General features: G+C 49.9%; 5 protein-coding genes across 5 annotated transcripts; 2 read left to right on the top strand and 3 right to left on the bottom strand.

Annotated features, from left to right (window-relative positions):
* Positions 1–555: 555 nt before the first annotated feature.
* Positions 556–1,719, bottom strand: A1O9_09935 (uncharacterized protein; the record flags this gene model as incomplete). Its single annotated transcript, XM_013401276.1, has 2 exons — positions 556–1,623; positions 1,678–1,719. 2 exons carry the CDS (start codon positions 1,717–1,719, stop codon positions 556–558), a joined length of 1,110 nt encoding a protein of 369 aa, XP_013256730.1.
* Positions 1,720–2,383: 664 nt separating this feature from the next.
* On the bottom strand, positions 2,384–4,795 carry A1O9_09934 (cell division control protein 48; the record flags this gene model as incomplete). Its single annotated transcript, XM_013401275.1, has 2 exons — positions 2,384–4,462; positions 4,514–4,795. The coding sequence occupies 2 exons, from the start codon at positions 4,793–4,795 to the stop codon at positions 2,384–2,386; spliced, it is 2,361 nt and encodes a 786-aa protein (XP_013256729.1).
* Positions 4,796–6,221: 1,426 nt separating this feature from the next.
* Positions 6,222–7,590, bottom strand: A1O9_09933 (uncharacterized protein; the record flags this gene model as incomplete). The annotated part of the gene is made up of 2 exons (XM_013401274.1): positions 6,222–7,395; positions 7,448–7,590. 2 exons carry the CDS (start codon positions 7,588–7,590, stop codon positions 6,222–6,224), a joined length of 1,317 nt encoding a protein of 438 aa, XP_013256728.1.
* A 1,987-nt stretch (positions 7,591–9,577) lies between these two features.
* Positions 9,578–12,134, top strand: A1O9_09932 (aconitate hydratase 1; the record flags this gene model as incomplete). The annotated part of the gene is made up of 4 exons (XM_013401273.1): positions 9,578–9,783; positions 9,837–10,399; positions 10,455–11,101; positions 11,157–12,134. 4 exons carry the CDS (start codon positions 9,578–9,580, stop codon positions 12,132–12,134), a joined length of 2,394 nt encoding a protein of 797 aa, XP_013256727.1.
* A 645-nt stretch (positions 12,135–12,779) lies between these two features.
* Positions 12,780–14,151, top strand: A1O9_09931 (uncharacterized protein; the record flags this gene model as incomplete). The annotated part of the gene is made up of 4 exons (XM_013401272.1): positions 12,780–12,995; positions 13,134–13,251; positions 13,309–13,324; positions 13,446–14,151. 4 exons carry the CDS (start codon positions 12,780–12,782, stop codon positions 14,149–14,151), a joined length of 1,056 nt encoding a protein of 351 aa, XP_013256726.1.
* Positions 14,152–15,668: the final 1,517 nt, after the last annotated feature.

Raw genomic sequence — 15,668 nt, 5'->3', positions numbered from 1 at the left:
TCATTATCCCCATGTTCTCGTACCACTAGTACTATCAATGCATTGCAAGCATCAGTCATATCCTGAACGCCCTCGTAGTTCTGCACCGTTGCCAGTGGCCGACCAACAGTGTGATTGACCAACTGCAGGCAATAATATTATTAACAACAATACCCAATGGTCAACCCCCCTGAGCATTAGCGCTTCGTCCGTGAAATTAATTCGCATGGCATTCTGTTGAGCGTGTCTAAGTAATTTTCAGCTGATGTGTGTGGAATAACGGTAGCTTGGTCGGTATTGATTAGAGGCAAGATGTAACAGTCGATAAAGAGATGTTGATGAAGGTACAGCCAGTGCCGCCGAGCCTGGTTTTTCTCGCCACATCCTTCTGGCAACCTTCATTGTGTAGCCATGTTTCGCTTTTCGAACAACAGATCATCTCCATGTTGAGTTTTGTATTCTCCAACAACATTATCTCACACTAGCCGAGAGACAACGCGGACCGGTAGACCAAATTTGGTAATTACTTCCTTCCCTCCTCTATTATGACCGACCTTTCCATTCCAGAATAACATACTACAGATTCTGACTGGGCACTTGCAGCGTCATAGCGGCATCACCATCTTTTCCAGTCGCAATGGCAGCACCAACGACTTTCCCGGAGACATTAGTATTTAACAAGGGCACGGAGCCGGGTGTGGGAAGCGGTGGTCCTGTTCCAGAACGTCGTCTCCGCTCTCTCTCGGTTGGGCCAGACTCGATCTTGCTCAGCATGGTGCCGGCCTCTGTACTGCGGCGGAACTTCATGCCATACATCCAGGAGTCGTCCTCGTCGGACCCCAACCAGTAGCTTCGGCCAATGCTGACCATGAAGCGGCCCAGCTTGCCTTTCCATCCTTGGCCGTCGGGCTTGGATTCAGAGAATGGGTTCTCTGCGAGGTTGGCATCGGTGGACGCACTGGTGTAGGACGTTGTCGGCTTGAAGGTGGAATTTGCGATGTGTTGTCGAAGAACCATTCTCGCAAAGGCGAGCATGATGAGGCAGAAATAGGCGCGAATGGTCCATAGAGTGATGATAACACCGATGGAGTTCATGCTTTCAGCCCCAAGGACTGCATTCTTCAGCTCCGCTCCAGCATTGCTTCCCGAAGTGCCTGCAGGAGCTGAGGCGGGCACGGCGGCAGCAACAGCATCCTGTCCACCAGGGATACCCGGCTGGGGCGACGCAATAACTTCGACGTTGCTGACATTCAGAACCGGATCCGTAAACCCCGCGGTATCCTGCATAGTTCCAGCGCCAGGACCTTTGTTATCACCAGTTTGTCCTGCATTGTGCTGCGCCAGAACCAGAAACCATGTTACAGCGAAGGCGGCAGTGAAGGCGGCATTGATGATGCTGTCAAGAACGTAGAACCACGCAAGAGCGAGGCAATGTAAAGGCGACTGCTTGCGGATGTGAGGGGAGAGGTAGACGGTTAGGCCCAAGGCGAAGATGGAATAAATGTACATGGACAATTGGAAAGTTGAGAGATGATATCCCGTGAGGAGGGCGAGGATGCCATAGAGGCCGGACAGTTTATTGAGGACGAGCGAGAGGGTGATTAGACTTGCGCCAGTGGAGAGCGACATGGAGTAAAGGAATCTCTATCACGCAGGTTAGGCATCAAGCACATGAATGTCCCCATCAAAATCACCCACCTGCGGCCTTCCCAGGCGCAATAGGCGGGCTGAGATACCCATTATTGCTAGACTTTTAGGTATGCGAACGAGGCTGGAAACGAGATAACAGACCCAAGAGAAGAATATAGGTATTGGAAGGTTGTCACGCGAGAGATAGTACGAGGTCCTGTGTAGTGGTAAGAGTGAAGGTGAAGATGGAGAGGCCGGGAAATTAAAACGCAAGGAAGAATAAGGCGGCAGCTCCGGAAGCGCCGCATGTGGGTCGCTCACACTTTGTGACATTTTATGCGTCATCATCATTGAACCGCTCAGCCTTGCCAACACAATTCGCAAGGCCACGATAGCACCGTGAAACCATTAAGCCATGGAACATGCGATCGCAAGTTTAAAAGTGATCAAGCCGTCTATTTTGCTCACATTCTGTCTGCTATCTCTCTCTCTATGTAGAATACAATTTGCCAGGCCTTGCAATAATGGGGCAATTGGCCGAGTACAAGCCATGCCCACGGCCCATGCCCGGTGCCGATCCACGATCTGGCAATTGTTGATCCACTACCATGCCTGGAAGAAGGGGTCTGAACTTGCATGCAAGATTGACCAGGAATTGCTCGACGCCTTTCATCTTCTTCTGCGCACATTCCCATGCAGATTAGTCCCAAAAAGTGATCGCCAGTCTAGCTACCAAGCACGCGTGTTTAATTAACCAAGTTCCTTGTTTGATTCCTTAGTCGTACAAGCTATCGTCATTGCCAGCGTCCCCGAATCCATTGCCATTGGCAGCGTCTGCACTCTCTCCCGCACTGGGGAACTTGAAGAATGCACTCCCGCCGCTCTGCTTCATAGCTTGGGCAAAGGCTTCATATCGTCGGATTTCGACATCGCTGACAGATCGTCGGGCAGCTGCCATGGCCTCCTCGAAATGGGCTTTGGTCAGTTCTGGAACTGGGTCCTCCTCGTCATCATCTTCCATGACATCCTCACCAGCAGCTTCACGCTCCTTCTGTCGCTCAATGTCGTGGGCAATAGATTGTTTGATGGCAAGCTTGACGGCACGTTGTGTCACAAAGCCCAGGTCAGCACCAGAAAAACCATGAGTCTTGCTGGCAATGAAATTGATGTCTACGTCATCGGAGACAGGTGTCTTTCGGAGCTGAGCTCGGAGAATACCTGCACGAGAGGCCTCATCGGGAAGAGGGACGTAAACGAGGGTATCGAGACGACCAGGTCGGCATAGAGCGTTATCGAGTTGTTCAGGTCGATTGGTGGCACCAATGACAAAGACGTTTTTCTTCGATGTCATACCGTCCATTTCTGTCAAGAGCTGGTTGACGACTCGGTCAGATGCACCTCCGGCATCACCGAGAGAGCCACCACGAGACTTGGCAATCGAGTCAAGTTCGTCGAGGAAGACGACGCAAGGTGCTGCTGCACGTGCCTTGTCGAAAATGTCTCGAATGTTGCTTTCGGATTCACCAAACCACATGCTCAAAAGCTCAGGACCCTTGACGGAGATGAAGTTGGCAGCACACTCGTTGGCGACAGCCTTGGCAAGCATGGTTTTACCAGTACCCGGAGGACCGTAGAACAACACACCTCGAGACGGAGAAAGACCAAACTTGAGGAATTTCTCTGGGTGGTCGACTGGATATTGGACGGACTCGATGAGTTCGCGCTTGACATTTTCCAACCCACCAATGTCGTCCCAACGAACGTTGGGTACTTCGACAACAGCAACCTCGCGAAGGGCCGAGGGATTGGACACACCAAGAGCGAATCGGAAGTTCTCCATGGTAACGCCTAATGAATCTAGGACCTCTGCATCAATGGTATCCTCATCCAAGTCAATGAGATCCATCTTTTCACGAATCTGTTGCATGGCGGCCTCAGAGCAAAGAGACGCAATATCAGAGCCAACATAACCATGGGTCTCGGCAGCAATTGATTCAAGATCGACGTCCTCACCCAATTTCATGTTCTTGGTGTGAATCTGCAGGATCTCAAGACGACCAGTGGGGTCTGGGATACCAATGTCGACTTCTCGATCGAAACGCCCAAATCGACGAAGAGCGGGATCGATGGAGTTGGGTCGGTTGGTGGCAGCCATGACCACAACGTTGGAACGAGCCTTCATGCCGTCCATCAATGTGAGCAGTTGAGAAACAACACGTCGTTCGACTTCGCCGTTGGTCTTCTCACGCTTGGGAGCAATGGAGTCGATTTCATCGATGAAAATGATGGCGGGGGAGTTCTTCTCGGCTTCCTCAAAGGCTTTACGGAGATTTGATTCAGATTCACCGGCCATCTTCGACATGATTTCGGGTCCGTTAATGAGGAAGAAGAAAGCACCGGTCTCGTTGGCGACGGCTCGTGCCATGAGGGTCTTACCAGTACCAGGAGGACCGAACATAAGAATACCTCGTGGGGGTTTGATACCGATAGACTTGAAGAGTTGAGGGTGGCGGAGAGGAAGCTCAACCAATTCTCGGATCTGAGCCATCTGTTTTCTGCAACCTCCAATATCGTCATATCCGACCTCGTTAAGGTTTCCTTCCTCGTCTTCTCGTTGGATTGGATCACCTTCACAGTGGATGACAGTATCTTGAGCAACGATGCCATACTCAGGAGGATCAACCTCGACCACTTTGAACTCGACCTGTCTCATGCTGGCACGAACAGTGAATAGATCGCCCTGTCGGACTGGTCTGTAGGCCTCGCGGAAGTATGGGGCAAGGAAGACATCGAAGAGAGAGCCAGTCAAGCCTTCAACTGTATCGGCAATTGGGAGGACAGCAATTCGCTTAGCCTGCGGAAGATGTTAGTAGTGGATAGGAATGAGAGAAGAAGCGATGCTTACATATTTGATGTCTGGGCAAGGATGGACGGTGATGATGTCGCCATGCTTGACCCTCAGGTTGTGTCTCACCACTCGGTTGATTCGAGCTGAGCCGTCATCCAAATCGTCATCGGCCAAGACAATCAGGACGGTATCTTTGCGCTTTTTCCCTTTGACCAGTACGGTGTCGCCTCGGAAGAGCTGTAGGGTTTCCATGGTGTTATTGGAAAGAGCAATAATGGAGTTGTCATCGTTGGTGGCGTCTGTGACGCTGTAATACTTGTTAGACTTGGACACCTTCATCTTGCAGTCTTTCAAGGATATACTCACATCAACGAGTTTGGTTTCTTCTTTTTCTTGAGGATGGCTGTTGCTGTGTCGAGTTCCTGAGGATGGTTAGTGTGAGGTTCAACGGATCTGGGATGGTTGGGAGAGTTTACGTCTTTCTTCTCGGCACCGGAGGCGTCGCTGGTTGACGATTAGTGGATGGAATTGATGGAAAAAGGACAACAGATGGTACATACTGTAAATTCACCTTTCCCTTGGGGTGGGAAGGGTGGGAATCTGCAGACATGATGGTGGGCGATGTAGGAGGGCGAGAGATGGTTGATTTCAGGATGCGATGTGGTCCTCAAAGAGGTGTGGGATTCTGGACCTGACGGAGAGGATTTGACAGGGAGGAATGGTAACGAGATGAACAGAGGGGAAGGTTCCTGATTGTCAAGAAGAACCCTGATGTTGGAGGAAGAGAGGCGATGGTGATGGAAGGTGAGAGATCACAAGAAGGGAAGCTTGGGGGGGACAGAAAGTCGAAGGCGAGTTTGGAGTTTGAATGAGCAAGTGATGTAACTCGCAGGTACAGGTGCAGCTGCAGGTGCCAGGTGGTTTGGGGCGTGACTGCCTGCGCTGTGTCAGGCAAAAAGGTAGTGAGGCGGGCGGTCGGTCTTGGCAGTCATTTGAAACGGAACAACGCAAACGCAAACACGTCGCCCTGTTGCCGCCTAACAGCTACTTGTAGTACAAGTACTAGTACTAGTTACTATTACTAGTTCCTACTGTATGTAGTTAGTAGTTACTACGACTCCTACTAGTGCGCGTAGTCCTCGTGACGAAGGCTGTCCGAGGAACCAGATAGAACCTTCCTTGATATCACCCATCACAGTCCCTATCAGTGTCTCTGCCTTGCCACTATAATCCAAGCAACTCTGCCCTGTCCTACCTCGTATGTACTGTCCATCTGTACCTTCATCATACAAGCCTTGTCAGGCACCCGCCAGCACTCAACATGTTTGTCTGATTAATGTCCTGTTGTACCATCATCCAACCAGCCACGTTGCCTGTTCACAGGCACCAGCGACCAACGCCCCTAGTGTGCCAACCAAACAGTGGCGAGGCTGAAAGGTCCGCTCCTTCCATCCCTTTGGACACCGTTCGCTTCTTGCTTCCATGATTAGTATTCCTTACTTCCTATGGTTCCACGTGCTCTACCATTCTTGCCGTGCCACAAGTCAGCCCACTCCCGTGAAATGACTCAAGCTTGGATAATCTTCCTTCCATTCACTTTGATATCAGATTCTCCAATATTGGGATGGTGGAATTCATGAAATCTACCAGACCTCTCCGATTTTTCCGCCGAGTATTGTTTCAGTGAAGACGTCCTTCATACGATTTCTGCTCATGCACTGTAATCTTTTACATTTCTAACATTAATCTTTTTGGCCTGACTTGCTCAAACCGGCCATGACTCTGGGAAGTTCTGAACCATCATCTCAAATTCCTGATTCAAGCTGGCATCCCACGGCAGGGCTCCAAGCGGCGAGAAATTTCCGACAAATGAAGGTGTCATCATGTTGTCAGACGTGGCCATGCCAGGACTAAAAGTTAGATTGTTGGCTGACGGCACTGAAAATGAAGTTGATGGATCCGCGGTGGTTGTCAGATTTTGTGCTGTGGAATTTATCCCAGACATGAGCATGAGCTGCCGCGGTGGTGCAGATTCCGCCGCGGATCTCGTGTTGTTGTTGCTTGTTGTGCGAGAATGATCTATCCCGGGGTTTCTTGACGATTGCGAGTATCTGTAATGATCTTTCCAGCGCCACATGCAGTCATGCAGGACGCTCATGGATAGTCTGCTTTGAACGATCAGCGGGGACGATGTTGAGAGCGGTGCGGCAGATTCTGTGCCGGCGTCGTCTGGGGAGCGATTTGGTTGCTGCTCAAAGAGGTTGTCGATCGTCCAAAGCTGAGAGAAGATTTTGGCCATGCGACTTGGCATGTCATTGCTGTCGACAGACATCCTCCTCAGAAGGGAGATCGTTCGGAAGAAGTACGGCTTGTATTGTAGACTTGCACCCCCGGATATGTTTGAGACGATCGAGGAACTTTGAGCTTGGGACTGCTTTGCAAGGCGGAGAAGAACCGACGCGGTGAGAGCAGTCATCCGGTAGATATAATGCGGGCAGTACGTGACCAATGATGTCTTGGTATCAAGATGCTCGATCAAGTCGATTATTGAGGTCGCAGCGATGCCCAGTTTAGCCATTTGGAGGCTGCTGGCAGGATTCTCGCGGTCTTGGAGGCAGTGCAAGCGGAGTTGGAGACGTGTGATGTTGACATAGGTTTCCTCCAGGCTTGACAATCTTCGTTCCGACTCAAGCTCATTGAGCTGGTTCTCGAAGATGTCAGACATCATCGTCCGAGCGAACATCGACTGTTTGTCCTGTATCTCTTCCAAAACAAAGGTCGACGGAGAGAATAATATGTTGATGCGACTCAAGAGACTACCCAATTTCATCTCAAGAAGGAGATTAGGAGAAACTCGTTCGAGAAGGCCTCGGAGATCCATTTGTTTCTGTAATCGGTCTGGCGATACCATGATAGGGTAGCCTAGCCCACATGCTGCCCTGGTCTGAGTGAGTTCAGAATCTCACACGCTGATTCAGGATGCGGACTTACTTCTGGTGAATTACAATGCAGTAGAACCACAACTGTACTTTCATGGCTATTTCCTCTTGAGTAAGCGTTGTTCTAGACCGACTGTAGTCTCGGAAGAATGTTGGTACGTGCAGTCCAACTTGTAGGGCCAGATTGACTGCCATCCCGGATAAAGTATAGGAAATGTCCTTAGATGTCGAGTCGGTTGGAAATGGAAATGAAGAAAGGAGTAATAGCCCTTGTATAGCTGGAATCACAGCCGACGGAGGGTGTAGGAGAGGCGAAGCCAGGTGCACAACTGGTTCTGCAAGAGAGCCAAGAAGCGTGGGGTTTGCCGTAAATCTTCGTGCAGCCACCCCAATAATGGACCAGAACAGCAAGGGTGACTGATCATAATACTCATTGGGGGATATCTTCGGATCAAGAGAGGGCAGGTGTGTGGAGTAATGCAAGTAATACCTGGATGATATCTCAGCCAGGGACCTTCCGCATCGTAATACTTAGCGAAATGGAAATACAGTCTGAATAATTCATCGATCTCCTCGGCCTCGACTCTGATTCCGGCAAGCGCTCGAGGCTGAGTGGGAGCGTCATTGGATATTGCAGGTCGCGAACCCTGGTTGAATGATGGGTCCCATGTTGTACTCGTCCTTTGGTCGGATTCCTCCACATGAATGGGGAGTGATGATCGAGGTGTAGTATCAGGATCAACGTCCCTCATGGGTGAAAATGAGAGCGACACTACCCCAGCGACGCCGTCGGGTGAAGTGCCGACGACCGGGTCGTAATTTTGGGCACTCTGTCCATCAAGGTGGCCGCGCGGAGAGCGACTGGACTCGATTTGTTGCCTGAGTAATGCATTTTCCTGATATAAAGCTTCCGTTCGCCTTTGGGGAGGGATATTAGCCTTTGTCGAGCACGAATCCCACCGCTCAGGGAAAGCTTACTGCGCCACTGACCGGCGTTTATCCACGCGCTGAAAGTTGTCGTCGATTCGGCAGACTAAGTCCAACTTTCGGCAACGAGAACAAGGCTGCGGATAATCAGTAGCGGCGGTACACCGTAACTTGTAGAAGATTTATCAGTATGGAACACTGGACTCCTCAGGTGCAGTAAAGCGGCCAGCTCTGATACCTTTTGCTGTTTGCATTCATTACAAGCTTTGCTCGGATGTCGACGTATAGCTCTTGGCTTCTGTGGCTGGATGTGAGAAAGAATACGACGTTGTCAAGGCGGGGTTCAGTGTACCTCTACTGAAGCCATGTTTCCTTCCTACCGGCTGAGTCATCAAGATGCAGACTCATTGCCAAAAACAATCAGCGAGTCGCAGGAAAGCCAACTAAAAGATCGATCGAAATACCATCTCAACTTGTTACCAAGGTTACCAAGGTCAAGTGTAGGTTGGAGTAAGAAGAACGTCCGAAGGAACATTCTCGGCGCTAGACTTTGCTTGGTTAAGCTCCGCGGCTCATCCTTTTTGAAGGACCTCACCATCGATGTCAAAAAATCGAGCAAGTCCATGACCGATGCCATCAATGGCGGCCATATTGTTCTTACGATCATCCAGACAGGCTCGGCAGCAGGTTCGTAGACATTATCATCGAGCATCACCGTCATTCCCGTGCTAGGGCAATCCACCCTGCGTTCTGATAAACACTCCCCTCGACCAGAATAATGTGTGCCATCTTGACCAGATCGTTGTACATCTCTGGATCTCTTATGCGTCATTCTTACGTTGTCATCGGCCATGATGGGCGATTCTGCTGGTGGTGGGTGGGGATACATCTATTCTCAGGCTACATAGGACCTTGATGGGCAGAGCATGCAGGATGACCACGAGATGCTTTTTTACCAGCGGCAATTCAAGAGGCCATAAAGGGTAATTTTCGCATCGGAATCCTCCACTGGGTCTCCTATTGCTAGGCGCATATCCTTACAATGACCGGCGCACGTTGCATAACAGAAGTGGGCAGAGACCACAATATCCGATGTCGGGAATTGCTCGCTGTCGGCCAAAGAGTCAGCCGAGGTTCCCATTTCTAGGCTTACTACAACGTTCTCTCGGGTTTTCTGGTCATCTTAGGACTATATTTCGATTTTGGGCCACCACTGGTTGATGCTACTTGCCTAGCCCAACTACACCTATGCACAATGTTGCCCATACTTTCGCGGTCGCTTCGGACGCTATCTGCGAAACGGTGTGGCTACAATGGCTGCTCCCGTATGTTTCGCAGAGTCGAACGTGGATATGCGAATATTGCGTCGTCGCTCCCTAGGACTCCAATGAGTCGATTTGAAAAAGATCGCTACATTAATTACGAAGAGCTGGACAGCAATATTGAGAAGGTTAGGGCCAGGTAAGCTTCAAAAGCATGAAGTAGCTATGGAACCACTAGTTAACCACGTCCAGACTTGGAAGACCTTTGACTTACGCAGAAAAGGTACTGTATAGTCACCTTGATCAGCCCGATTCGGCACAAATCGAGCGCGGAGTGTCTAATCTTGAATTGCGGCCTAGCCGAGTGGCTTGTCAGGATGCTACATCACAGATGGCATTGCTACAGTTCATGACGGCAGGCTTGGATAAGGTAGCTGTTCCAACGACTATTCATGCAGATCACCTCGTTACTGGCAGAAAGGGGAGCGAGCTGGACTTGGCAGAATCAATCAGAACCAACAAGGAGGTCTTCGAATTCCTCGAGAAAGCTTCGCAGAAATACGGGATCGGATATTGGGGCCCAGGAGCTGGAATTATCCATCAAGTCATACTGGAGAACTATGCGTACCCTGGAGGCTTAATGATTGGAGCTGACTCTCACACCCCCAATGCGGGTGGTCTCGGTATGGCTGCGGTTGGCGTGGGAGGAGCCGATACAGTGGACGTTATGTCGGGACAGACCTGGAGTTTGGCAGCACCCAGAATTATAGGTATTCAGCTCACTGGAAGGCTTTCTGCCTGGGTTTCGCCTAAAGGTCAATCTGTCTGCCCTCCCAACTCAAATTTACTGTGACTGACCTTACCAACTAGACATCATTTTATATGTCGCAAATGAACTCACCGTCAAAGGAGGAACCGGAAGTGTGCTTGAGTACTTTGGGCCTGGCGTAGACACCCTGTCTTGTACTGGCCTCGCAAGCATTTCTAATATGGGAGCGGAGACTGGAGCGACAACGTCGATATTTCCTTACACTGAGGCGATGGGATCCTACCTGGCGGCCACCGGGAGAGGCTACATACGAGATAGGGTACAATCTCGACTTCCCAACCTTCGTGCAGATGACAATGCGGAGTATGACCAGCTCATCAATATCGACTTGTCCAAACTAGAGCCTCGGATCAACGGACCATTCACACCGGATCTGTCGACGCCAGTCTCACAGTTTGGAGCATTTGTCGACGAGAACAGCTGGCCTGAGCTGTCTGCGGGCTTGATTGGGTCCTGCACGAACTCTTCCTTCGAAGACATGAATCGAGTTGCAAGCCTAGCAAAGCAGGCGCTTGATGCGGGAATCAAACCCAGGATACCGTTCTTGGTTAGTGTTGGGAGTGAACAAACTCGACGTACGTTGGAGAAAGCTGGCATTATCGATATCCTAAAGAAGTCGGGTGGAACTGTACTAGCAAATGCATGTGGCCCTTGTTCAGGCTCCTGGGCTCGGGAAGACGTCGACAAGGTACGCGGATATTGATTGTCTGGTGTCATTTCGTCCACACTGACACGTTTACCAGGGTGTTTCTAACTCTGTCATCACCTCATACAATCGCAATTTCACGAGCCGATTGGACGGGAATAAGGAGACCAAAATCTTCATTGCCTCACCGGAGATGGTTGTGGCCAAGACCTTCGCTGGGGACTTGAAATTCAACCCGCTTCAGGATAGTATCATAAGTCCTGACGGAAAACCCTTCAAGTTCGATCCTCCGTTTGGGCCAAGTCTCCCCGATGAATATGTGACTGCCGATGCTGTGTACAAAGCACCGTCACTAGCGTCTCAAGTTGAGGAGATCTTTGTTGACCCAGAATCCGAACGTCTGCAGCGGCTTACGCCATTCCCTCCCTGGAGTGGTAAGGACTATCAAGATATACCAATCCTTGTAAAAGTCAAAGGCAAGTGCACGACTGATCACATCACCCCTGCTGGACCTTGGTTCCGTTATCGAGGGCACCTGGAGAACATTTCCGCGAATACCTTGATTGGTGCCACCAACGCGGAAAATGACAAAGTTAATTCCACGTGGAACCTTTTTGCCGAGAAGTACGGACCTATAGCCGAAACAGCGAGAGAATATAAGGCTCGTGGTCAGCAATGGGTGATTATTGGTGATAGTAATTATGGCGAAGGATCTTCGAGAGAGCATGCGGCTTTGCAACCTCGCTTCCTCAATGGGGTGGCAGTGATCGCAAGAAGTCTGGCTCGTATTCATGAAACCAACCTAAAGAAGCAGGGTCTCCTGGCACTCACTTTTGAAAATGAGTCCGACTACGACCGCATCCAGCCTCGAGATCGTGTAAGCCTGATTGGTCTGGATGGGTTTGCCCCTGGTAAGCAGATCACGTTGCAAGTACGACAAGAGAATGGATCGCTGTGGTCTTGTCAGTTGAATCATACCTACACAGATGTTCAAGTGGAATATTTCAGACATGGTAGCGCTTTGAACTATATGGGTCACTGCAGTCAGGCTGGGGGGAAGGCTGCACAACTTTAGTTCTGGCAGAATGAGTGCCTAGATCAGCTCTAACCATTCCGCTACGGAATAGAATGCAGGCATAAAAATAGACGAGCGAGAAGCTCAAACACCAACTTAACTCGGCGCGGGTTGTACTCATCCTTAGTCCGAAGTGGCTTATTCAGACTGTGGACGGTACATGGTATAACCCGGTCTCAGGACCGTCGCTATAATTGTTCATGGTGTTGCCATTTCTTGTCTCGATATGCACATAGGATCCAACACATACTTTTCTTTTGCTCCCCAGGGTTGCACCCAATCGATTAGGGCTGCAATCTTTTCGCCGGCAAAGGCTACACGCGAGCGATAATTAAGGTTTTGTGCGACGACGCGGAGGCTCTATCGGAAATACGATATCGGCCTCTTCGCCAAAGTGCCATCTCCGTGGCGACGTGAGCGGAAAGAGGCGAGCGACGCCACCAACTGTAGACTAACTAAGCTGCATATGATGTCGAATAGAACCACTCGAGGGATTTATCATGGACAAAGGCTTGTGCCCAGTTACGAGCGCTCTCTACACTTTGCAACAGGGTGTATCTCTTAATTAGGTCACGATCTCAATCGTCAGGTTTCAACAGTCGTCAAGCGAGAATACTCTCTGCAAAACTGACTAGACGGGCGAGGATGAAGGAATTGCTGATATCTGCTGGGCCCCAAGTGACCATGATCGACTCGCCTGTCCCTATCCCAGGGCCTGGACAGATTGTCATCAAGGTTGTTGTCTGCGCTGCGAACCCCAAAGACTGGAAGAGGCCTGAGTGGCAAGGCACTAATATAAATGAAGGAGATGATATCGCCGGAATTGTACACTTGGTTGGGAAGGGTGTAGTGGAATTCAAGGTCAGTTTCTATTGCTAACGTTAGACCGAGTCACAAGGTTACGTAGCCGGTGGCGTCTGGTGACCATTTGGTGTTTCGTATACCAAAGATTGGCCTTGCAGAGTTTGTTGCGAGATGACTTACTGTTGTGGAGTCCAGCCGGGCGACCGTGTTGCTGCCTTCCACGAGATGGGTGGTCAGGGTGGAGGTTACGCAGAATATGCACTCTCCTGGGCATACACAACTTTCCATATCCCCCCAAAGATCTCTTTCGAAGGTGGGCTTCAAAAGCTGCGTCTCAAGGCGGGAGATTACGGCACTAACACCACGACAGAGGCTGCGACCATACCGTGAGTGTGCTTCATCTTCAAGCTGTTGTCAACCAAAGGGTGGTCTTGCGACCAGCTGAAGCTCGGGCACCTGTCTGTTGATTCACAGAGAGTGGAAATGTTATCACTAACGATGGAGAAGTCTGGCTTGCATGACCGCCGCAATGGCGCTGTTCTCGCGGCTTCCACTCCCACAGCCCTGGTCACCCATCTCTCACCCACTGCCATTAATTATCTATGGTGCCTCATCCTCGGTAGGTTGCTACGCCGTCAAACTGGCCCGCCGCGCCAACATTCACCCACTACTTCTCATCGCCGGTAAGGGTGCCACCTACGTGGAAACTCTAATCGATCGGACTAAGGGTGACACTATTGTGGACTATCACGGCGGGCCTGGAGCCATAGTATCTGGTATCAAAGACGCGCTAGAAGCCAATCATCTTGGCTTCCATGACTGCCGGTATGCCTTTGATGTAATCAGCAGCAATGGGAGCTGGGAACCGCTCCTCGAGATTATAAAGCCCAACGGTGCCAATGCTGCAATTACTTTGCTCCGTCCATATCCAGCCGACACTTTTCCAGAGGGAGTGCAGCATTCGCGAACTGGTGTTGGTGGATGCCACTCACAGAAGGACACTCGAGACTGGGATCCCGATTTGGCCTACGTGTTCTTTCGACTTTTTGCTCGTGGCTTACAAGATGGGTGGCTTCTTGGACACCCCTGGGAGGTGCGACCAGGGGGGTTGGATGGAGTGGAAGCAGCACTGAGAGTCTTAAAAGAAGGAGAGAACGGTGCGCAGAAATATGTGTTCCGGATTGCCGAGACCGGGAAACTAGAGAGCTCATGAAAAGCGTCAAGTAGAAAGCTCATCATAGGTCGAACATTAACGTGTTGACCTTGTTATCATTTCTTTCCTTAAACCTGACTTGGGAGGGGAAAGGTGCGAATTCACAATCACTTTTGTAGGACTTTAACACGTCCGCAAGTTGAATATGCTAGCATCTGTCAAAAATACCATGTGCAGTTGGTCCTCCACATGCGGGTGTGTTAGATATGCCAATATCACCGTCAGTCCATCGTCTCCAAACTCATGCTCTCGTGCCGAGGGTTTCAAGTGGGCATACATGTCTTCCGTTGCCACACTTTAGTAGCCCGGAGAGCAATTGTCAAGGCAGACAGCTTGATGAAACCACAGGGAGGCCCATATATTTTGCAAGAATTCAGATGTACACATATTTATAGCCCGTGTATATCTAGTCGATGACTTTATTAGACTTACGGCTAGAGCTGGCACTAATAATATCTTATGTAATAAACTAGTAAATATCTGTTCTAGCGCCATACTTAGGCTAAACCATCTTAAGATACCCTAGGAAGTGTTAATTCCTAACTTTAGGCAACCCTTGTAGTTCCTAATTTTCGACTTTCGACTAATATCAAGGCTTTTAATATTAACATAATTAGTATTGGGAATAATAAAAATAGGACGTAATGGGATGGCTCGCAAACAGGTGCCCCTACGTACTAGGAATAAGAATTTCCTTGTACCGTGCATTACCTGCGTATTAAGTAGCCCTTACACGACGGCTTCCTCTTACTACTCTACATAGTTACCACTGATACTAATATCCGTTATGGTTGTCCTATATCTGCCTACTTGTCGGGCCTTTCCGGACGCTCCTCGACTTCTGTGAGATAGTAATCACTCGTCTACGCTCACGAATAGTGCAGTACTGTGGACGGCACTGCCCGAAATTGCCCGGGTAGTCCCGTCCTTATTATCACCTTAGAGGGAGTTGGAGCTCAGAACTAGTGTAGGTGTGATGTTATTCCTACCTCTATTACTCGGGAACGAAAACCCGAATTGCCCTTTACGGTTTGATCCTAGAGGGTGAGCGAAGGCCGCTTTAACCTGGGCGTTAACCTGAGCTTTAACCGAGCCTTTGGCTGAACATCGCTGAGTGCTCCCTGAGAATGGTCATATATCGTTATTGCTTGCTGTATATATTCCTTGGATGCTGGAGTCCGTTTCATCTCAGCAGCGGGTGCGGGCGACAGAGAATTCTTAGGAAGTTCCATAAGCGGTAGGGATCGTGACTAGTGTTACGGACTAGGTCACGGATGAGGTCGCCGGGACAGGCGCTCCACGTTCCAAGGGATAGTTTAAGGAAGGTCAGTCGATGGAGAACGAGGCTGCATTACGTGACTAGGGGGTGCATTAGTGTATTAATGCATTAGAACAATATAGTAATACACTAAAGTAGTACTTTAAGTATTATATATATACGCTCCTTTACCTAGATAGTATAGTTCGTAGTTAACTTCGTTAGTAATCCTATACCTATATTTTAGGATATAGTCCGA

This window comes from Exophiala aquamarina (assembly GCF_000709125.1).
Source record: "Exophiala aquamarina CBS 119918 chromosome Unknown aczIA-supercont1.11, whole genome shotgun sequence".
NCBI classification, from domain to species: Eukaryota; Fungi; Ascomycota; class Eurotiomycetes; order Chaetothyriales; family Herpotrichiellaceae; genus Exophiala; species Exophiala aquamarina.
The sequence above is the reverse complement of the archived record's forward strand: the minus strand, read 5'-3'. Positions and strand labels throughout refer to the sequence as shown.